Genomic DNA, 23,003 nt, shown 5'->3' on the forward strand with positions numbered 1-23,003 from the left:
GCAGAGGGGCAATAATGTGCTCACCTGCTAATATGTTGAGAAAACCTTTCTTTAGCTGTGTGAAAATAATTAGTTTAGAATATCACCTGTTTCCTCTCTATTCATAGAGCTAATAGTATATAATGCATGCATGTAACTTTACACATACAGTTTAAAGGTCTTATGTCATAAGAGACAATATCAGCTCTCAGTCCAAAACATGTATTTCACCAGCAATCTCAAAAAGAGAAATTCAACACTAATGCTTGCATTAATGGCAAACAATAATCTGCAAATGCAACTTCAAATAATAGTGACATTTTGCTGAAACTGAGCGTCAGATGCCTTCTTTCTCGGGTGAAGTGATCTGCCAAATCTAAATTGGATTGCAGTTTTGCAGATGGAGTGCAGACTTCTTACGAGTCTTCACCCCAGTTTTTTCTCAGTCTTTTTCATCTATTAATTAGGTTTTCCTGAGGAGATACACAAGTATTTCAGTATTTTAGGTGTGTATACTATTCTTGTGAAGGATGTATGTATCTGAGATAGAAGCAGCATCAATGGCTCTTGTTAGATTTGGAGGAGCAGTTATGAGAACTAAGTATATTTTTCCCCATCACCACAAAAATAGTTCAAGGGAAATCTTCCCTCTGAGTTCAATTGGCTTTGAATTCAGCCATGAGCACTAAAAATAACAAGCTTTTTCAAGAGCAGAGAAACTAGTGAAGCTTTGTATCCTGTGCCCCTAGCACCATACCTTCGCAGTAATCCCAGCTCTGCATTTGGTATCCCTTGTTCCCGTCTCCCCCTGCAACACCTACATTTTACCTCTGCAGTCCTTTTCTCCCAGGATTTTTCCTAATCACCCTGCAAGTCTCCTCTGTATCTCTTAATTAGCAGAGAGGAGGTGGGCTGGTTTTGCTGAGGCTGTTTCTGAGCTCCATGCACGCTGGCTGGCCCAGTCAGTGAGCCAGAGGGAATAGATGACTGCTGACCTCCCATTTTTACTTAATGAGGCACTAATTTAGATTGCTCTCCCCTTGTCTAGTCACTGCTTCTCATAAAACTTGTAGGATAGAAATGAAGTTAGAGCTCCTTGCTTCTTTGTCAGATGCATTGGAAAATGACAATGGGTTCCTACATTAATACAGTGAAGCGGGCAGACAACATGATGCATATCTCTTTCTTAGGAAAAAAAGAAGCTAAAGAAAATGAGAAAAGTTGAAAATAGCATTCTAGGATTTTACCAGTGCTTTAATTATTTTCACTGGATAGGAAGAAACCTTTGTAACTTCTGTCTCCTGTTTGTATCCACTAGGCTGCTGTTTGTAATTACTCACCTTTAGGCAGTAATTCCCTTTGATCATGACTGACAGAAAAAGTAAACAGTCTTTTGCCTTGAAAGGTCCAGCCTGCAAGGCTGTCTGATGTTGCTGTAATCCGTTTGCATCTGCTGGATTAACTGTCTTTCATTATAGTCAAATGTCTGCAATGTTGTCTGCCTCAGTCACTCGCTAGAACTTGTGGTCACAGCATAGAAAACAGAATTCATTTGGTCTTTTGATTACAGGGGGATGGGATGGCTTGAAAAAATGGGCTATATTTGTGGCTATGCCTCTGCCTGCAGTGAAAGGGAGCTGCTTGGTGACCCTGGACTCTCAATTATTGAGCTTGTTGAGGGTCACAGCAGTGCCGTGAGGAGCTTCCTCGGTCAGGTGTTTGCAGGGGCTTTGGCATTCCTGAGAATTGGAGCTGTGCTCCTACCACCTGGCCTCACTTCCCTTCCTGAGATTTGCTGTCCTTTCCTTGTCCAGCAGAGGCACACAAGCTGCAAAGGGAGCAGGCGTGGGACTGGGGTTCCCGAAGTCTGTGAGGGACTGTGTGCCCACCAACAGCTTGTCCTGACCTGGGTCTGGTGTTGCCAAAACTTCCAGACCCGTTACATGAGTGTCAGTGAGGGCCCATTAATGTAAATCTCGTGCAGGTAAAACCAGGTTGAGGTCCCTTGTCTTCTTTGGTATAAATCCTGTTCTTTCAGGTAAGCCTAACAAATATATTTCAAGAATTCTGCAAGGCAAACTGATGAGAGGAATGCTTTGAGATTCTCCCTTTACTTAATGATTTATTTCCCTGGGGACTGTTAGTAACTAAACATGGATTTTTAAAATATTTTTGCCTCTGGGTGACTGGCTCACATCAAGTTTAAGTGTGTGAGTGTAAGCAAATCTGGTCTGCAGGGTGCACAAGGCAGGGTTTTGTTTCTAGTGGGACAGTGTGCCCTGTCACAGCTGCAGCATTTGTTGACGATTTCAGCAGAGACTGAAACTTGAATAAGTATGGAGTGTGATCAAACTTGCTGTTTTAAGAGATGCTCATGGCTTGCTGCAGGTGTAGCATGTTTATGGATAACCTTATATGTCTATTCTTTAGGTAAGCAAAGGCATTAGTAGGCAGGGGATTCTCCTGAGCATCATTAAATGAAAAAGAAATGGACTTAAAAATGTAAGTTATAGTTGTTCTGTCAGCTGGAGAATCAGATTCCTAGGTCTGAGCCACGCATACCTGAGCAGCCACGTTTTAAATAAAAAATCAATGATGTTTTATGGGCTTGAAGGACCATGTCTGAAATAATTCTATAGATATCTCACTGAAATAAAAGAATCTGGAATAGCCCAAAATATATGGGATAAGGCCAACTAGACAGTGCTGTTATTTGCATACTACAAGAGTGTACTAATTTATGCAAAAGAGGGAGAAGGAATGAAGAACTGTGTTTTCCATACTGCAGTCTGGTTTTTTTATCAGATACCTCAGTCATCTGGGGTGGGATTTTTTAGTTCAGTGGGAGTTTGTTATCCTCAAATGAGGTTACAGTTCATTCTTTGTTCTAGCAATAAATTACATAAACTGTAGAAATTAGAAGCTGTTTGGCATGTAAGAATTAAAGGGTACCTTCAGGCAGACTTGGAATGTCCCCAGGCAAACCCATGCTTCTCATGCATCTCTCCTGCCAGCAGGTGCAGTTCCCAAATATTGGGAGCTAACCCAGGGAAAAAAACAGCGGCAGAGGTGGGGGCAAGGCAGAGCAGGGCATTGTGATCTCCCAGTGCATTACATCAAAAGGGTCTGTGGGTTTAGCTGTCCTTCCATCCAGCATCCTAGGGCTGGGTCCTGCATTGGGTCCTCCTCCCCTAGGAAGAGCTATTTATGATTGCTTATAGCAGTGGTTAAATTGCTGCAGCTCCCCATGCCACTCAGCTGGAGCTTCGGGAGAGGGCAGAAGCAAAATTCCCTTGAGACCGAAGCTCCCTGAGGCTGGGGTGGCTTTTGATGTGTTTCTTTTTTGTTTGCATCAAATAGCTTCTCACAAACACCAACAGCATCGGGAAAAGAGGACGCCAATGACAACATCACAATATTCACCAGGATCTTGGATGGTCTCCTGGATGGCTACGACAACCGACTGCGCCCAGGACTGGGAGGTAGGATAATGCATTCCATGTGGCTGGATCCCTCTTATGTGGGACCACCACCTACATGATGCCCTCCTGCTACGTGGTGCCTACTCTCAACATGGGCCTTGATCAGGGAGCTGTGTTTCATTAGCTAAACGAAGCCCAGAAACTACATTTGTCTCCTGGCAAACGGGGTGGAATACAAAGGTCACTGAAAGTTGTCTTCTTCCAGTCATTGAGGTCATGTGAAGCTAGGTTAGGAGAGCATATGTGATGCTTTGTTTTTCTGTAATTTAATACAGTTTGGGTTTCTTCTCTTGCTGGCACTGCCTGAGGTGAGCAAGACAGGGTGCCAGCAGGTTGTTGCAAGGTTCCCTCGCTGGTCAGCATGTACAAAATTATTCTGGTGACAAAAATCTCTGCTAAACACAGATCCTCAAACCATCCATTTTTAGGCAGCTATAGCAAATCTGTATTGATATGTCATTTTGATAACTTCTACAGCAGCTATTTTAAAACCATAACTTGTGAATAGTTGCTTGCCATCCTAACCTTGTCGAGCCCTTCTTCAGCTCTCTATCCCCCAGATTTCTCTCGTCTTCTACCCATGTGTAAACCATCTGTTATGTTTCTTCCTGGCCCTTTTTTAATCTGGCTACCCCCCTCCCCTTCCTCTTGTGAGACCAACACTTTGCTTTCATCCCTTTCTCTCCTTCTCCTCTCACTTTACACAGAGATGCTTGAAAATAGGGCTCAATGCTCATATCTTATGTAACAAACTTCTGAAATTTCTGCCCTTAAATTAAATTAGTCCTGGATTTTAAAAGATGCCAGAAAGACTTAGATTCTTGAGGGTAGAATTAATTTTTGCCTAACTTTGGACATCAGTAATATAGTTGTCTGAAATTGGACAGATCACCCAATCCAGCAGAGGGAATAGGTCCTTCCCAAGATACACTTCATCTCATCCCACAGTAGATATCAAAACCTGTCTGTCAGAGGATTTTTACCTTTGAAGGGCCTGTTTCATTCCACTGATTATAAGCAGAGAGCCTGGGCTTCCAAAAGTTGACATATGCGTTTGATCAGGGATGAAATTCCTTCTCAAACAACTTCTTAATTTCAAGCATTTACAGATTTTTGAATAATTCAGAAATTGTTAACAGATAAATGCATCAGAAGCATCTTGGAACAGTTACTAACTCAGAGCCTGTATTTATTACAGAGAGAATAACTCAGGTGAAAACAGACATCTATGTTACCAGCTTTGGTCCTGTGTCAGACACAGAAATGGTAAGTTTGAGCACATACCTCTCAACTCCATTGTATATGCTTTGCTGAAGTCATTTTTGGAACCATCCCTTCTATTCAGGCCCTTGCAACACCTCGACTCTTTCTTTGTGCCAGGAATACACCATTGATGTTTTTTTCCGGCAAAGCTGGAAAGATGAAAGGCTGAGATTCAAAGGACCTATGCAACGCCTCCCTCTTAACAACCTGCTTGCCAGCAAGATTTGGACCCCAGACACTTTTTTCCACAATGGCAAGAAGTCTATTGCTCACAACATGACAACCCCAAACAAACTCCTGCGCCTGGAGGATGATGGTACTCTGCTGTATACCATGAGGTAATAACCAGGATCGATGTCTTCTGATGCTGATTCCCAGCTAGCTCTGTGAATAATTGTAGGGAGCATCACTTACCCCACTCCTAGAAGAGCCAGGCAGCTAATCTTTCACACATATGTATGTAAATATAAAGAAAAATGGAAGCCATAATCAGTGCCTACAAGTACCAATTAATTTGTAGCTTCTGAATACTGCTAGTGCTTAAATATTTCCTTTGATTAAATGGAAGACATACTCTCAACAGACTTGATGATTCAGTCCAGCTTTTTTTTATGAAGATCTGTTCTCTCTCACTGTTTGTATATGCAGCTGCAGTGCTGATTGCAGGAGACCTGTCTCCAAGGCTAGAAACTGGGATCTTGTTCTGGGGCAGTCCATCTTGAACCCTTGGAGATTTTACTTTTACTTTTTTTATTTCACTAATAGTGTTAAAAGACAAGAGATCATTGGAATAAATGAAATAAACTAGGAGCACTGTGAAGCTGCTTTAGCAAGTACTTTGCAGAAAACAAAGCTGAAATATTATGTTGGCAGAAAAGTCAATTGGTGTCTCAGATCTTCAGGGTCGTGCACCTCATCTGATTAGAGGATACTGTCAAGTTTCATCATTGCATAACCTAGATACAGTATCAGTGATGTTAGAGGACTGTCTAAAATTCTTCTCAGGGCAAATCCCACATCGATGTGCAGCAATTTGCTCATTAAAGGTAATTAGCCTGTAGTAATTAAGACTGCAGCCTATCTTCAGCAGGGCCTTCTGCAAGAGCATAATCATGTGGACAGCACATGAAAAAGAGATGAAAGGAAAAACCTACTTGAACAATAAAATGTTATTCTGAGCTTTTCACATACAAGCCCAGAGTGCCTGACACCGAGCAAAGTGCTTGAGAGCCTGAGGTTGGATGCTGAGATGCCTGGGTTTTCAGCTCCCAGTGAAGGGAGGGGGGAGTTGAGCTCCCACCAGCACTTTGTCCCACTGGAGGGCTGGCTCTACGGGGCAGAGCTGACAGACACCAGGTCCCACATGTTGGAAGGGCCAGCCTGGAGTTCTCTTCTGAGGCCCTCCCAGTGGTTAAGACTTCAAAGGGATTACACTTCCATATGCAGGCACCTGGAGCTTCCCAAGTTTTATTTCAGGTTTTTCTGACCTGCTTTATTTATTTAGTTATTTATTCATTTTAGCCTTAGCCTTAAATCCCTTCTTCTGAAAGGAAAAGCTGTTTAGGAGAAGTAAGCTATCCTTACATAAACCCTTACAGTTTTAGAGCATCACAGTTGTAACTGTGCTAGTGCTAAAAGACATGACAGAGATTGTGTTTACAAGAAGGAAAAAAACCCTATTGTTTTCTTTTCTTCTAAGTGTTATGCTTTTCTTATTAGCCCCAAGTCTGTGATCTTCACGATAATAAAACTCCTGAAATGCTGAGAGTATACACATATGTGCTTCAATGAATTAAAGCATAACTATCAGAAAAACCTGTAGTTCACAAAAATATTGGTAACACCAACCTTGAAACCCATCTCACGGCCTCTAGGGATACATCACTAGAACTCCAAAGACTGCTGCAGAGGCAATTCCCAATTATCTGTGTAAATTACCTAAGTCAAGTCCAGACCAGGCTAGCAGTCAGCCTGGGGCAAAACACTGTGGCAGTTTTGCTCCTGGCTTGTGCTTCCTGTGCAAACAGTGTGAAAGAAATGCAGCAAAGCACCAGTTCATGAGGCAATGAGCTGAGCTACCCCAAATAGTAGAGTGAGACCAAGGTGAGCTCTCTGCTGAATCTTGCATTACTCTGAGGAGGTGCTTCTCCTGCAGCTGCAGCAGGGAATCATCACATTAGGTGCCACAGACTATAGGTACATTGAGGAAAAAGACAGTCCTGCCAGTGTGCCCTGCTTGGCATACGCAAAAAGAAAAAATTGGAGAATTGCTTGGAGAAAAATTTGGGTTTGATTCAGCCTTTCTTATCATCCTACTCAGTCCCTTTTACCCTGTTTTTTTACGGGAGGAAAGCTCTTTGGGATTGATGTTTTTGTAGGCTACAGAATGACACAGAATGCTTCTGTAACCTGAAAAATATGTAACTTCTATTTTTTTTCTTTTTTTTTTTTAGTGAGTATTGTATGTGGGTGTGCATGTGTGTGGAAATAAATTCCCACTAACCATGGTGTATGTGATAAGAAATGGAGCGCAAAGCTTTTTAAATAGCTTCCCTTCCACTATTACAAGGAATAACTTTAAAAATAAAAGAATGCTCATGCTATTCTGTTTAAACACAAGTCAAGAGACTGCTATTGTCAGATGCATGCAGCAGTGCTACTTTAAAGGTAGCAGTTTTTCATGATGAGTGTTTAAGCAGCATGAGTGATGCTCTGCCACAAGGTGGCTTGAGGATCCAGTCCCAACCTGTGCAGAGGTGGCTGGGACATGCAGCTCACCCCTTCACTGCCTTTCCATGTACCAGGGAAGGTAACAGCTCTGCAGTGCTACCCAGCATGGCTTTTTGGTGAGAAGACAGGCAGCATTGGGCTTTCTGAGAGAGAAGCGGCTTGTCTTAGCAGTGATGCACTTTTTGCAGGTCCTGGGTCCTGGTGGAGACTTCAGCCCCATCTCCTGTAGCTCTTGCCAGGCTTACTCAGTTCTCAGGCTTTGGGGATGTGGAGACAACCCTCTGTTAGCTTTGCATTCCCCTTGTTTTCAAGGAGGAATTGCGAGCTTCCCAGACTGTACGTGGGAGTAATCCATGCAGGGAGGATTGGACCCTCTGTCATTGACAGAGATGCCTGAATTGCTTTTGCAACCTCGCATCTGGCTGCCTGAATGAAGAGGCGGGATGCAGCCGAGCCATTCCTGACCTTCCACCTTTTTAACTTCCAGATCTACAGAGTATGATCAGCTGAGCAAACTTCAAGCTCTAGCACTTGTCAGGACAAACGTTTTCATGGCACATATGCTTATTTGCAATGAAAAGTGTATTCTTTGCATATTGCATTTGATCATGTGTTGTCTAGGCAAGAAGTTGATGGGATGTATGTTGCTAGGCAAATCTGGCGAGTTGGCTTCTATATACATCTAGTATTAAAACCTTTCTGGATGAATATATCTGCATGAATTATGCTCTTTATACAGATTTCATAGGCAGCAGCATTCTCTGCAGGGAATGACTTCCTAAATCTGTTGTCTTTGATTTGGTAGGCCTTACTTGTTTTATTTTGCTAATGTGGTGTACAAATGACACACTGCTGAATTGGATGTTGCAAATTCTCTTCCTGCCCCTAGAGGGGAGTATTGTCTGGATCTCTACTTTTTAAACCCTGATTTTATTATTTTGTTTTTACTAAGAGCACTGTGGTAAAAAAGGACTACCAAATATATTTCTTATTTCACTAATCTGTATATAAAATAGCTTTGTGAATGGAGGCAAAAATTTTATTCTTTCCCTTTAAAAACTTCAAGGGTATTTATTTTATCTTATCTGGGAAATGAGTGTAAAAAAGCATAAAATTTTCTTATTCCATGAAACTTTGAAAAAAATGGGGACAGTGATTTAAGCAACTTTACAAACTTACCTTTCAAGCTGAAGTACTAAAAAATCTTTCTGTGTCATCATAAGGGCTAGGCTCCTTAGACCCCCTTCTTCGCTGTCATTTTGAAAGGATCCCAATCTCCTTTTGCTACCACTAAGACCACCAGGTATCTGATGTAATTTTAGATTTTAAATGTGACACAGTCACATATCTGAAAAGCATACAAACAGATTTTTCCCCCATATTATTATGGCAACTGAAGGTTGCCAGAGATGCTGAGTTTTCTGTTAAATCTGTCCCATTAATCTGCAAATGCATAATTTAGAAGCTGGAGACTGCAGTCATTTGCCAGTATAGTGTTGAGAGACTACAAAATTTTTGGTACAGCCCTGAAATACAGTTAATATTTCAACTCCTGGAAGACCTTTCCTCCTGGAAATTCAGCAATTCAGGCTGGTTTTCCACTTGATGGCAGCATAACCTCACTGCTTGCTGTTCTGCTGTAAATACACAGACTTATCTAGGCTGAAAATACTGTTTCTTATATTAACACTGAGCATTAAAACTGTATGTGCAAGTGTACATGTGCCCCGGGTGCATGTTAGCACAAAGGCTGCTCTCCTATGAAGCCCTTGATTAGCAAGCTGACTATTTTATGCTCTAGAGATGCTGATTATAAGACCAGCTGACTGGAAGATACATGGCTGCTTTCAAGACTTTCATTGGGAAAACCAGGTTTTGTTTGCTTGGTTTTTTAAAGAGAGAATTATGCTATGAAAAATGTGTGGGCTCTCAAGTGCTGACTTTGCCAGAAGGCAGCCTTGCCCAGATGCAGGTTTGCTTGCATGGTCCTGAGCAAGAAGTAACCAGCAAATCTGATATAAAATCAGCTCCTAGTTTTCAATCAGCCAGCCCTCTAGATGGGAAGATTTCTGTTCAATTTGAGTATGTTGTTCTTATTTTAAAGGGAAGATTTCATTTATGCATCCATTTATATTTACATAAAGGGATCTGTTAATGCTTTTGGGCATTGTATAAACATTACAGAACTAATTAGGAGCTATCAAGCCATACAAATATGCATTTCCTTTCCCTGTGCTACTATTGCTGCCATTACTTTCATATTCAAGCCTCAAACTGACTGAAACTGGAAGGAAAAAAATAATTTGAGCTGAATCTTGCAGAGGGATGAAAAACTGCTGTGGTGGCAAAGACTCAGCTGCTTTTCATCAATTCAGAGTGAGAGAAAACAGGGGTGTCTGAAGTGAAGGGCCCTGCCCTGAGGATAGCAGCAGGATTCTTGTTTCAACACCAAGCCTGTCACTACCCATCTCTGCTTTGATTGCATGTTGCCCCATTTCTCAAAAGCATTCCTTCAAGGAACCAAGATTTGTTGTTCTCAAAAAAACGTGGCTGGAGCTACCCACCAGGAGAGAAAGGCATCAGAGGAGACTGTGTTGTAAAACATTCAAAATGGGCAATTGTGACCTGCCCAAATATAGTCCCTATGTACAGTGAGTGACAATAGCCTGTTCTGCTGATAATGAAAGTGGGGAGAGCCCTGCAGAGATCTCCATCACAAAGATGGAAACTCACACAGCAAGGGCAGAATTGATTAAAAGGCAAAACCCAAACCAGAACCAGCCTGTCCTTGGATGAGGGAGGTGTCTGCATGGAATTTGAGGGGTTACAAAAGGTCTGACTTTAGGTCCAGGCCTGTGCTGAGCACAGAGGCAGACCCAACTTTATGGGTCCAGGAGACACAACCTTATCTCCCAGGAATGTATGGAGGGGATGGGGTGACTGAACAGACACCAGAGGGATGCTGTGCCCTGAGGGGTGCCCCCCAAAGACCCCTGAGAAAGCACAGCTAAGCTGGTGACTCTCTTTACCCAAATCTGCAGAGGAGACACAGCTTCTGCAAGCTGGGCTTTTGAGAGTACCTGGTAGGTGCTGAAGAATTGTTATGGCTACGTTATCTTTTTTTTATTATGGCCAGGGGAGGATAACATTACTGGGTACTCCCTAGTCATTTCACTTAGACTGAAATTAAAATCTTCGTCCACCTAATCAGAAATATGGTCCCCTGAAGTACATTCCTGTTTGTGCTGAGACATCAGACTGCCAAGGAGTAATCTAAAATATGCTGTGGTGGAGTGCAATAGGCAGGATGGGTGGGATTCACCTCAGCTGCTTTTACTCGTTTGAAATGTTGATGACTGCAGCTGAGCCTTTTGGCTCAGAATTGCTCTCAGTGAACAGAGAGACTTTCTTAAGGAACTAGATGTCTGCATTATTCCAGCTGTCTACGTCAGTATGAAAGATGCTTTTTTCTCTCCACTCAAACTTTAGGGGTTCCTATTTTTTCACAGTGGCAGAAAAAGGAGCCTAGGGGAACTGCTGTTACTACTGATGTCTGTGTTAAGTAACATGAGTCCTATCCTACTTGGTTATTTCCATTGGTATTTCCCTCCCCATACTCATGTAGCATGGAGATGTGTAGTGTGCCAGCCACCTAAAGCTATGGGATGCTGTGGCCAGCAGCTGTGCTGGGGACGACTTGAGCATTTTCCTCTCCATGTAACATAAAGGTCATGCATGTATAGCACATATAAGTGTGCTTAAATTGGGTTCCATCCTCCACTTTCGTCTTGATGAATGTAGGAAGGAATATAGAGCACCTTACAAGGAGTTTAAGAAAAAAACGCAATAATTTGCAGTCCTGCCTGTGCTTGTTTAGGTCAAATGAAGAGCCCCATATGATGTTGGTGAGGAAAGAATTGTCTAGCAAGGAAATGCCAGAGTCCAGTTAGCTGCTGGTGGGTTTGGGGTATGTGTGGCTGAGTCAAGAGTGGAGGATCAGGAAGATGCATGTGAGATGCATCAGGCTTAAGTGAGATAGGATTCTGCAAGAATCATAGAATTATATAAAGCCAGATTAGAAGGGACCACAAAGATCATCTAGTCCAACCTTTCTAGATAAAAATATCATTTATATGAGGTGGTCTAGCACCTTGTCAAGCTGTCTGAAAACTGTCCAATGTCCGTGAGGAATGGGAATGGATGGGTTTTGGGGAGCAAGATACTTGGTACTGATGATGGTCACTCAGGAATAACTAGAAGGGACTGCAGGTTGTGATATATACATCTGAAGTAGTCAGAAAGTGAAAGTGTGTGTGTGAAGAATAAAGGGCTTAGGGAGGCTGGAGAGCAGCTTCAAGCTGCTTCAGAAGACAGCAAGAGCCTGATCTAAGATGTTTTCAAAACATCTGATCCAATAAACATATTATGGTGCAGTCAGAAGTTAATCCTAGATTGTATTATATCACAGTTACCCTGTAGGAAGTTCTTGGTAATTTGCTCTTCTCTGAAGGCTTCATCAAATCAATACACCAATATATCAAGTTGAGTAAAATTGTGCAGTGGGCATGGATAGCAATAGTCTTCAACCTGAAGAGAAAGCTCTGGGAAGACCTTATATCAGCCTTCCAGTACCTGAAGGGGTCCTACAAGAAAGCTGGGGAGGGAATTTTACATAGGCACGTAGCCATAGGCAGAGGGGTAATGGCTTCAACTGGAAGAGGGTAGATTAGATTAATTAGGAAGAAATTCTTCACTGTGAGGATTGTGAGACACTGGCACAGGCTTCCCACACAATTTGTAGTTTCCCATCCCTGTAAGTCTTCAAAACCAGGATAGATGGGATTTTCAGCAACGTGATCTAATGGAAGGTGTCCCTACCCATGGAACTAGAGCTTTAGTGTCACCTCCAACCCAAACTGTTCCATGATTCTGTTTCCATTCCTTTCTACTTGGCTTCTTCAGCCTTTCTACAGGAAGGTGTCTTGGTGTGATGGTGCAAATGCAAAAATGCCCATGGCTTGTCATTTAATGAGTTGTCTTCTGGCAGTGCCCATTTCTAGTCTTTAGTCTACCCTGTTCTGTAGATGTCTTAAGACATTGTCTTCAGAGACCTCAGTCAGCTTCTAAAAGATCTTACTGTGTTAGCTTATCTTACATTGATGGTCAGCCTGACTTACTCAGTTTTCTACTGTTAAATTAAAATTTCCTGGAACAGCATACACAATTTGTATCTTACAGTCATGTTACATCCTTCAAGAAATTCCAAACTTATTTCTATCTGGTTGCTATAAATGATGAAGCAGCTCTGGGCTTTAGCTAAAATCCTGAGATTGTGTCCATTATATGCACTGTTTCAAGTATAAAAACCTAGGAAGAATTTCTGCAAGCAAGGCTGGCTTTCCCTTTGCATACTCCTGTCAGAAATTTGAGCCGGGAAACTTCAGGACCAGAAGGGATGAGAAAACTGTATTAGTTCGATGTCTCAGTTGGACTTTATAGGGTTGTTTCATTGCTCCAGTCATCTGCTCAGTGGCTAATGCACTCATGTGTCTTGTCCATGTAAAAAAAATTTTAAAATGTTTTGACTTGGAGATTAAGCTAAAAGATAAGGAAGATTAGCAAACCCTCCTTAGTCAAAACAATAAATATCTGCTGTGTTTCTGCCATTAACTCTGCATCTTAAAAATGCAAGTTAGAAAATTGATTTCAACAGCAATTAAACTCAAACTACTATCTCTGGGCTTCTTCAGTCCAGTGGTGGAATATGTATCTTTCCTATTCTACCTACTCTTGCTTTTCTGTCTCTTCTGAAGGTGTGACCGAGCTGACTTGTCACTGGGGTACAGGCACAGCTCTATCCCTGTTTATTTACAAGGGAACAGAGGTTCATGCCCTGAGGGAAATTTAACCCATGGATTTTTATAGGAGCAGGAAGCTCCCATCTGTCTGCACAACCGTGTCTTCTCTCTCGAGATGATCTGGGTGGACACAAGAAGTCACATACATAGTTGGCCATGGTTTAGCATGGGGCAGTCAAATGTTACTCAGATTCAGACCTTCCTTCTCTCAGGTTTCACAACAGCAAACAGGTTCTTACCCTGTAGCAGGTGCTAGCACTAGTGATGGTATAAATAGCAAGCAGATGGTTAACTGAGGGTTTTTTTAATGGCTGTTTATGGTGTGAAACAGCTGAGGGAGCAGAGGGCTCTTTCCCTGGAGTAGCAAACACCCACAGCCTGCCCCTTTACCTGGCAGTTTATGGCTGTACTAATCAGGAGTGTGTATCATTTTGGAGACAAGGCAAAAAAACCCAGATAATAAAGTCCTGCTTGGGTGGCTAAGCAACATCCTCCATGTACCAACAGGGGTACATACAAATAGGCAGGCATGCATTTTTCCCTGTGAAAGAGCATCTCACCAAATCACTAGATGCATGCCCCTTTCACACAGGCATGGAGAAGTACTGAAGTGACACAAAAGGCAGGAAATCTTGATGACAGGTGAGCTGGGAGGCAGACATAGAAATGTGAGGTGAATAAGAAGCAGCTAGGGTATAATGCGAGCTGCTGAAAGGAAACTGGTGAGGTGTTTTGGAGCTCTAGATCATTCATCTGAACTGTGGAAAACAACTGAGGATTTCAGCTCTGTATTTAGGGCTGCCAGATCATAATCCCATAATGTGTGTTGTGGCATAATGAAGTGTGGGCTGGTTGAGATATTGTTTTCTATTTTACCTGCATCAACAACTGCATCAGCTTCTCAGCATTGCTAGTACTAAATAGATTTTTGGATTTAAATTCAAGAATTCAGCAAAAATAGAAGCTACTGCATAGAGGAGGAATTTGAAGACCTTCCTCATGGGTTGTCAAGGCCCAGCAAAGAAAGCTTGGAGAAGTTTTAAAGTGAAAATATCTGTGAGATAGGTGTGATGATGCTGTAGCATTCATAGCTGCATAACCATGTAGGTCTAAAGTTTCCTTATAGGAAAGCAGAGAACCTAAAGAAAGAGTTGACTGTCAACTGATTAGTCTGATATGAAACAGTTTCTTCCAGCAAGTTTTACCTTGCTTATGGACTTCATTAGACATCTTGAATGGCAAGGATGGATAAGCATAAACTCAGTGCTCCATCCATTGGTTTTGTGCATATTGAAGACATACTGTAGAATGAAAAGTATCACCTCTACTAAAAACTTTTACTAGAAGATGGAATAATGATTCTTTCCTATTGGTTATTTCATTGCCCTTGTTCATTCTGCCTGTGTCTAGAGGCTGAACATCCTCCCCTGCCCCCATCTAAGAGTGTGCTCTAGATATGCCAAGGTGCTTCACATGCAGGGATGTAATTCCTATAGTGGCACACCTTTTGGGATCAATCCTGTCCACCTCAGATCATCTCAGGATAACCTAGTCTCCAGCACAGTTAGTCTTGGTAAAGTCTTGGTTTTTCACTTCAGCATAAGCTGTGCTAAGGATTTGGTTTGTTTAAAATAAGAGCTTTGTTGCCAAGTACACCATGAATCTGATTTATGTATTCACAGTTCACAAAACCATCAGTAACTAGAGCTCTTAGTCTTCCCTGTGGAGTTTTCAAAGCACATTTGGTAACACATCTCAGCATCATAGGAAAGTAGGGAAAGGTTAGTGTTCTTGGCAGAGTGGTTGTGAAGGAAAAATAGGCTGACAGAAATTTCTGAAGACCACCTCACACCAGCTCCTTGCTTTAATTTCTGTTCTATGTTCACTTTGTATGGTTGATTCCAAAGAAATGAGTGTACAGTCCATGGTATGAATAAAAAGCCTGGGTAAACTGCCTCCACATCCCATGTAGAGGTGCAGAACAAGGCCCTGAATCTGGATTTTTGCCTCTTGTCCAACACAGTGATGGAGATTCATGAGCAAGGCAGTGTTTGAATTACCAAGAATAATCACTTTGCTCCCCCTGAGGCATGCTGCAGTCACCCAGCCAGGTATGGGTTTCAAGCTGCCAATAACATGTAACATTAAAGCTGTCAATACTATGCCTCAGTGTGTATCCACATCCTAATGTTTCTGTGCTGTGTTAGGTAACCCATTGTCACCACCAGCAACAGGTTTGGTAGGACTGTATGGGAAGTGCTTCAGAACAGAGAAAAGATTTATAAAAAGCCATTATAAAAAAAAAACCCAGTATAAAAAAGTCTTTAAATGTGTGTGTGTATAGATATACATATGCTCATATAGGCACATTACATTTAATAATTTGCCTAAGGAAAATAAGGAGACACCAGTTCCCTGGATTGCACATTTAGTGTGCTGGGGCCTTAAACAAGTCTTGCTTTAAAACTTGTTAAAACTTGTTTAAAACCCTTTGAAAGGATTAACAGTTTGGTTATAGAAGTGCTCCCAAGACATCACAATACACAGGTAAATAGTCATGTCCTGAGTCAAGGCTAAATGAGTAATTTCCCAAAGCTAGCAATGTGTTCACAGTTTGAAAAAAATACCCTAAAGCAGCAGCTCTCCATTATTCTTTTATCTGCACGAGCGTGTGAGAGTGGCCCCTGGAGATACTGCTAGGGCTCAAATTGTTCTGCAAAGGTTCTTTCAGAGCAGGTACCCAGGGAAGCTCCTCCTGGAGTTGTCTCTTGAGCTGGGTCTGACCTGACCCTGCCATCTCCCTTTGCAGGGAGCCAGCCAGCTCCTTGGGGTTGGATATGGCTTGGGTAAGGCTGGATCCACTTAACTTTTTTTTTTTGCTACATGGGGGAGGTGTTGAGGTAGGTTCGAGATGAATTTAAAGCAAGCACTTGGCCTTTTTTTAAAAGGAAAATGGTTGGCCTCATGCTGGGAAGAGCACTTTGCCTCTTCTGCCCCTATTCTGGCCTGAGCCCCCCAGCATGGGTAAGGCCAAAGCACAGCATTAAAATGCTCCTTTTAATCAGGGGCAAGGGCAGTGCACAGAAAGACACAACAAAGAAGACAGAGCTGGGAATGACAGAGCTTCATGTCTCTCTGGCCCCAGGACTTCAGAGACAACAAAACTTTTCTTGTGTCCCCTTCCCCAGTAACTCTTGTTATTCAATACTTACTTTAAGTTAACTTCTACCAAAAGCCACCGGGGACTCTTCCTTTGTGCTCCCCTCTCCTGCTAAAGCTCTCTGGTTTAATTTGTTTGCTTATAAAAGCTAGGAGCTGATAAGAAACAGCAAGTTTCATCAGTTCTGTTTCTCAGTTTCATCTGTTGGCTCCCCGCTTGGCAGCTGCAGATAACACTCCAGAAAATGTTTTCTGCATTTCCAGGGTAGCAGAGAGATGAGAGCTTTGCTGAGTTTCCCAGCTCTTCTCACAAGCAGGACCAGATGCTCCTTGCATTGAGGGAAATCACAGGAACAGTGGGCAGGTCCCTGGACCCCCCCTTAAGACAGGCGCTTGTGGGATGGAGTACTTTGGGCTCTCCTTGAAGCACGCTTGCTGCAGGTGTCTGGCTCCCAAACATCTGCTTTTATTTCTTTAGCACATCCTTGACTTTAACATCTTTGATTCTAACACCTCCTTCTTCCCTCATCTGTTAGGAAGCAACAGCTTCTTTGAAAACAACATGTTACTTAATTCTCCAGTGGAAATGGTTGAAGGTGACTTTTCTGGAGTGAGGAAGTCTCTCTGCTTGAGTTTTTGTGCTTTTCTTAGATGGGTAATCACTTGTCTGTCTACATTGTGTTGAAATAGAATATTAGTAATCACTTTATGTTCCTAAAGTAAAAGCTATACATAACAAAGCTTTGATTAAACTTTCCTGTGCAATTATGGATGGTAAGTGAAATTACTTGTAGACCTAACTATTTTTTTCAGATAGTTAAGGTATACTGCAGCATTTTGTTGGTTGATTAACATTTTGATAGCAGTGTAAGTATTTGGAACATTATAAAAGTGAAATTTTGTTGTTGAAAATAGATCAACAGCTGTAACCAACGTTTGTTACATATTTTGGTTGAATTCCGGCCTCATCGAAGTCAGGGAGAATTTTACCATTAACTTAAATAAAATCAAGAGTTTTATCTTGCCATTGTAAAGGACCTTTAACAGCCACCCATAATCTTGTTAAAAACTCTGTCTGAGTGAAACTGATCCCACGGGGCTTCTATTAAGACAGAATGATGATGGAGGAGGGAAGCTTTTAAATGCTTCTGTTTGAAAGAGCTGCAGCTTGAGCAGTACTTGTGCTGTGATAGAAAAATCCTGGTTCGGAGACTGCCTCTAGCTCAGATAACTGCGTGGCAGCAAGCACAGCAAAATCGTTCTGGAGTGACCATGTTAAAAGGATTAGGCAAAGGCTGTTTCTTACAGATGCATGCCAAGACCTTCTTTCTCTTCTTTCCATAAATGCAAACCAGGAGAAATTTTGTTATAATCATCTGTGTAAACTAGGAAATGCAAAGGTTACCTAAGCTTTGACACAATATTAAAAGCCAAAGTGTGCAAATATCATCTCAGCTGATGTTTGAAGGACCAGACTCAGATACCAATTTCTTTGTGACTCCTGGAGCTATGATGTGAATATTTAGTTTGTACTCTGCACCTGGGAGCAAATCTGTGTGCAGTGACCCATGCTTCCAGCCTCAAGAGTGTAGGAAATGGCTGCTGTGCTGCTTTTTTTTTTTTTCCCTGCATGAAGTAGAAAATCCAGTCTCTTTGAACCAGGAGTCAATTTAGTGACTCTTTTTTTCAGGTCCTCACACAGTAATGAAAAACAGCTTCTCTTGGGCACAGAGCTCCCTGCAGAAATTGAGGGTGGTGACATTTATGTGGTGTATCAGAACCCACAGTCAAGTTTCCTGTTGTTTTGCCCATTATAAGACAGTTCACAAGCCTTGGGGAATGCACAATTTGTATGAGGTAGGTAGGTGACTGTTCACTGAGCACTAAAATTTACATAAGAGGGTTGACTCCATGCATTTTAAGAGTAGTGTGTGAGAAATAGGTATAGCCAGTTCATTTGTTCAGGATGGCCAGACTAAAGGTGGCCCTAGGATGGAGGCACAGGAAAAGGAAGGAAGCATGTAGATATGGATGATAACAAGCAAAAGGAATTTCTTCATCCAAAGCATTCATGTTAATGGAAAAAAGGCTATATCCAAAAACACCTGCAGCTGCCAAACTCAGTTCTCCCCACCCTTAGGCTAGACCCAGAGGACTGCATCAGGCACCATACTTTTAAGGGATGTGCTGCCTTTTGCTGGATGAGGGGTTCAAAGAGGGAGCAGGAGTGAACCTGGCACCACCAGGGTCTATATGGCTTTTGAGACAGACAGTGGCAGTCAGGGGCCCTCCAGCCTTATGTGCTACTTCTCCATTTAAGATAGGCAAAAATAATTTCTGGAGGAACTTAATTAAATTTCACGAGATCACAGTCTCTGTGCACCTCATCTTCACTTCTCCATGTTTACAGTTCAGGAATGTCTGCAGCCTTCTCCATTACACTCAAGGGTTAAATAAGGAGATACATTTCATAGGACAATCAGATGAAACAGAAGGTCTTATTAATAATTTTGCATCAAATTGTTCTTCAGTTCTTTATTCCACAACTGCTGTCTTGGTAAGATGGATATGGAGAGCCCTTCCTTCGATGTCTGCAGATGGCAAGTAGATGTATTAAAATGTTGTCAAGCTGCAGCCTTTCAAACAACATACTTGAACTTTTGGTAGACAGATAATAGATGGACTGCAGTAAAACATGCAGTCTTTCTTCTGGCACTTGGAGCAAGGTTTCTGAATTTATCAAGAAAATTACATTTGCAATACTTGGTACAGAAAATAGAGTCGTTCTTTGGAGAGATGGCAGCCTTGCTTTCAAGTGCCTGTTAGAGTGATTTTTATGAAAAGGATGCAAGTTCTGGGCAGGATGCTACTAGAACCAGCTTGCTAAATTCATCCATGGAGCACTCTCAGTGTCTGTGGCTTTGCTGGCTTTGGTGCCAAGGGCAATCTCCACTGCAGTCAATTCCATATTTTAGTGATTTAAAAATTTCTTTTGCAAAAAATAAAGTCCAAGAACAGTTTTGCCTAGAGGCAGGTATCTCAGGCCTCAGTAATTTCTTTTCTATATTGTAGACTTCCTGTCTGTTCTTACCAAATGATACATTACCTCTGTTCTGAACTCATTTTTTTTTCATTTGTGTTGTATGGTGTTTATCTTTACATTTCTATTACAATTCGCAGTTTGCCTTTTCCCCTCCATTTCCCAGATCATCCTCAGGATACAATCTCAAGCCAACAAACCTATTGCATTTTTCTGTGCTTATTTTGCCATTTCCAGCTATTGATAAAGATCCAGAATTTCTGTGCGTTGGCAGAGAGAAGAGCTCTTTCCCCCAGTTTATTGTCCATGAAGCTGGAGTGCCCCAGCAAGGCATCATTGTGTGGCACTGAATTGGACTGGCTGAGTGCTGTGCCATCAGTGCAAGGACAGATTGTCACCCGTTATGATCCCCTTGGATAGAAGTTCTCCTAGCAGGAACACTCACTTTGGTGTGCTAATACAAAACAGTAGACACAGCTGGGGAGTATGGCTACGTGCAGTTCTTCTGGTAGGAAAGGGTATTTTTGCATTCTGGTGGTAGGGTGCTGGGGGTTTCTTTGCAGACTTTTGCCCCCCAGGCAACAGTTTGGATAAGGAATCAGGCTGCCCTCCAGCAGTGCTCTGCGTCATCCCAGCACTGGGCAGTCTGTGAGCCTTTGAGCGTCTCTGCTCTGCTGCCTCTGAGGCGGAACAGCAGCATGAAATGAGGAAGTCATGAGAGTAGTCATAACGTAAAATGAGATCTGCATCCTCACTATCCTGAGCAAACCATCTGTGTTATGCAAATATCAAAATGGCGTAATCAAAACAGATTCTTATTGTGCTGCCTCCCCTTCTACTCTGTTCTGGTAAGACCCAACCTGGATTATTGTGCCCAGTCCTGATGCCCCCAACACAAGAAGAACATGGAGCTGTTGGAGCAAGTCAAGAGCAGGACTATGAAGACGATCAGAGGACTGGAGCACCACTCCTGGGAAGACAGGCTGAGAGAGTGGGGGTTGCTGTATAAGGTGCCAGGCAGCAGCTCCAGCACAGGACTTCCTTCACATATTAATAATAAAGGATTACCTTATTGGGTCAGCTCACATAAATAAAAGTATTTAACATGTCTCAGTGTTACTAGATAAGTCCTACAGCATGGTGGTCTATCTGGCTTTTCTCACATTCAGTTTAACAGATAGTTGTTGTGATTTAAGCAGGAGCAAGGAACCTTCAGGAAGAAGTGCCTGTGTCAGCACTTATGGATTGCCATGAGAAATCTAGAAAGCCAGGTGCCAGAAAAAAATTAATGTGTTTTCTTCTTACTTCCTCACAGGTTGACCATCTCTGCTGAGTGTCCCATGCAGCTTGAAGATTTCCCCATGGACGCACATGCTTGCCCACTAAAATTTGGAAGCTGTAAGTTCTCTTCTGGAGTAAAAATCCATTGTTTTTTAGCTTTTCATGCTCAGCCATGTCTTGTACTAATTGGTCACCCTTCCAAGCCCCCTCCCCTTTTAACATTGCTCATTAGCACTCCCAGTCTGCCACCTCTACTGCTACCCTGCTTCTCATTTTCCATGAACATGCTTTATCTGGCACTGCTGCTTTTCAGCTAATACTTGCATGCTCTTTAATAAACAGTGAGCTGATGGGTGATATGTCTTATTTATCCACATCAAGTGTAACAGCCACTGTTAGATGGAGCAGCAGATGCAGACAGCTAAGTTGATAACTTGGTTTTATATTTGTAGAAAAATGGAGCTTTCATTGGAAAGTATCAGTTTGATGTACTATTGTGGTATTTACGTGAATCAGACTGCAGTGCAATAGCTTTACATCTCATATTTTTAAAGAGATCTAGAATATTAAACGGGAAAATATCTTTCATTTGGCTTTAATAAATCCAGTCCTGTATCTTGTTACATGATGTTGCATACACATGTATATAGGCACACATTATTCTAAACAAGCTGAACGATGCCTTTTCCTCAATTCCAAGCCTCTAATCCACCCCACTGGTGCCTTGCTAGAAGCTTACTTTAAAAATAACCTCAGGGGATCAGGTGGCTATATTTAAAAACAAAGCTCCTAATTAAAGTACAGATGAGGCTACTACAGTAGATATTTTTTTATTTCAGCAATCAAATCAAAGGTTCCTGGTGCAGTCAGTGTCTCTAAAGACTTGTGAAAACTACCAGGGAAGGCATTTTGCTAGTCCCTGAAGCCACCTAACTTCAGCATTTTTCAGTGTTTTTTCAGTTGTATCAATTTAAAGTCACTAATCCTAGAAAGATTAAGCTTTGCCTTTATCTTCTGTCTTTGCCCCGGTTTAATCCTGGCTATGTATTGTCTTCTAGTGATCATACTAAGAAGTAAAAATACTGTTTACAGTAATGATTGCCAAATTACCAAACTTAAGATGAACTGATTTCCCTCCCTCTTCCAATACAGACCTAGTTTAATCTGAATAGCCACCAGCATTTTACAGTATCACTGCAGGCTCAAGTGTGTCCATGTACTTCAGCAACATTAATTTACAACAAAGCCAAGATAAATCTGAAGGTCCAGACACCTTTATACTCAACTTTTTTTACCTATAAATCATCTGTTTCGTTCGAAACTTAAAAATGGGGAAACATCTCATAGGAAAGTGTCATTATTTTCATATAGGGTTAAACAAAAGCTATGGGAAAGAATTATGACAAAAAAGAAAAATAAATTGTCCCTCCAGGTATTACATATTCTTTATCAATAAATAAAGTTGAAGTCACATTGGGTGGTTTTATGAAGTCTTGCAAAATATGCAATATAAACTAAAATATACATATTTGAACAAAGAACCTGATGCAGCAGAGATCTGAAGCTCAACCTGAAAATTAAGTGGATGCTTCAATGCATTAGTAGCTTAGGTGCAGTAAGGTACAAGTTCCAACTCTCCATATAAGACACACAAAAAATCTCCTAAGCATGCAACTTGAGTGCAATTATACGTTCTGCTTGTACCTCATGGGCTGCATATTAATCACCTATTAGCACACAGGTAATTTTAACCCAGGGAAGAGCCAGCACTCTAAAGGCATATTTTAGGCATGCAAGGGCTAAATATGGGTTTAGTTCATGCTCCTTGCCATGCTGAGTATAAAATCCTAAAGTATATTTTATAAGCTATTAGAAGTCACCTTTAATTTCTTCCAGTGTGTAGACATGAAGCTATTTGGTCTGTGCTAGTCCACACCAGTAGTCTCTGCAGTAAGTAAATACATAGGGAAAAGCTATAGGCAAACTTTCAGCCTTGGGAGTATCTCTATTATTTATCTGACAGCTCATTAATAATTTATTATGATTTAATATGCAGAGGTTTACACAAGTAACAGCCACTAAGTCAGGGTTTATTAATTTAGCTCAAATGTATTTTAAGAGAATAAAATATTTATTCCCTAGTTACAGCAATACAGGTTTGCATTAAGTCATCTTCAGGCTTGCATCAAGACCAAGCCTACAAGGGTATAT

The 23,003-nt window shown here is 41.7% G+C and overlaps 2 protein-coding genes and 1 long non-coding RNA gene across 3 annotated transcripts in view; 1 reads left to right on the forward strand and 2 right to left on the reverse strand.

Moving 5' to 3' along the window:
- The window catches only part of LOC139797420 (uncharacterized), a 506,940-nt gene that overhangs the window by 349,806 nt on the left and 134,131 nt on the right, over positions 1 to 23,003 (reverse strand). The window lies entirely within an intron of this gene.
- The window catches only part of GABRB3 (gamma-aminobutyric acid type A receptor subunit beta3), a 192,483-nt gene that overhangs the window by 148,820 nt on the left and 20,660 nt on the right, over positions 1 to 23,003 (reverse strand). The window lies entirely within an intron of this gene.
- Positions 1 to 23,003, forward strand: part of GABRA5 (gamma-aminobutyric acid type A receptor subunit alpha5) — a 58,278-nt gene that overhangs the window by 6,346 nt on the left and 28,929 nt on the right. Inside the window, exons 3-6 of the mRNA XM_071746527.1 lie at positions 3,340 to 3,461; positions 4,660 to 4,727; positions 4,842 to 5,062; positions 20,827 to 20,909. Coding sequence (XP_071602628.1) covers positions 3,340 to 3,461; positions 4,660 to 4,727; positions 4,842 to 5,062; positions 20,827 to 20,909 — 494 coding nt within the window. The remainder of the gene's footprint in view (positions 1 to 3,339; positions 3,462 to 4,659; positions 4,728 to 4,841; positions 5,063 to 20,826; positions 20,910 to 23,003) is intronic.

Source organism: Heliangelus exortis, chromosome 1 (assembly GCF_036169615.1).
Source record: "Heliangelus exortis chromosome 1, bHelExo1.hap1, whole genome shotgun sequence".
Classification (NCBI taxonomy): domain Eukaryota; kingdom Metazoa; phylum Chordata; class Aves; order Apodiformes; family Trochilidae; genus Heliangelus; species Heliangelus exortis.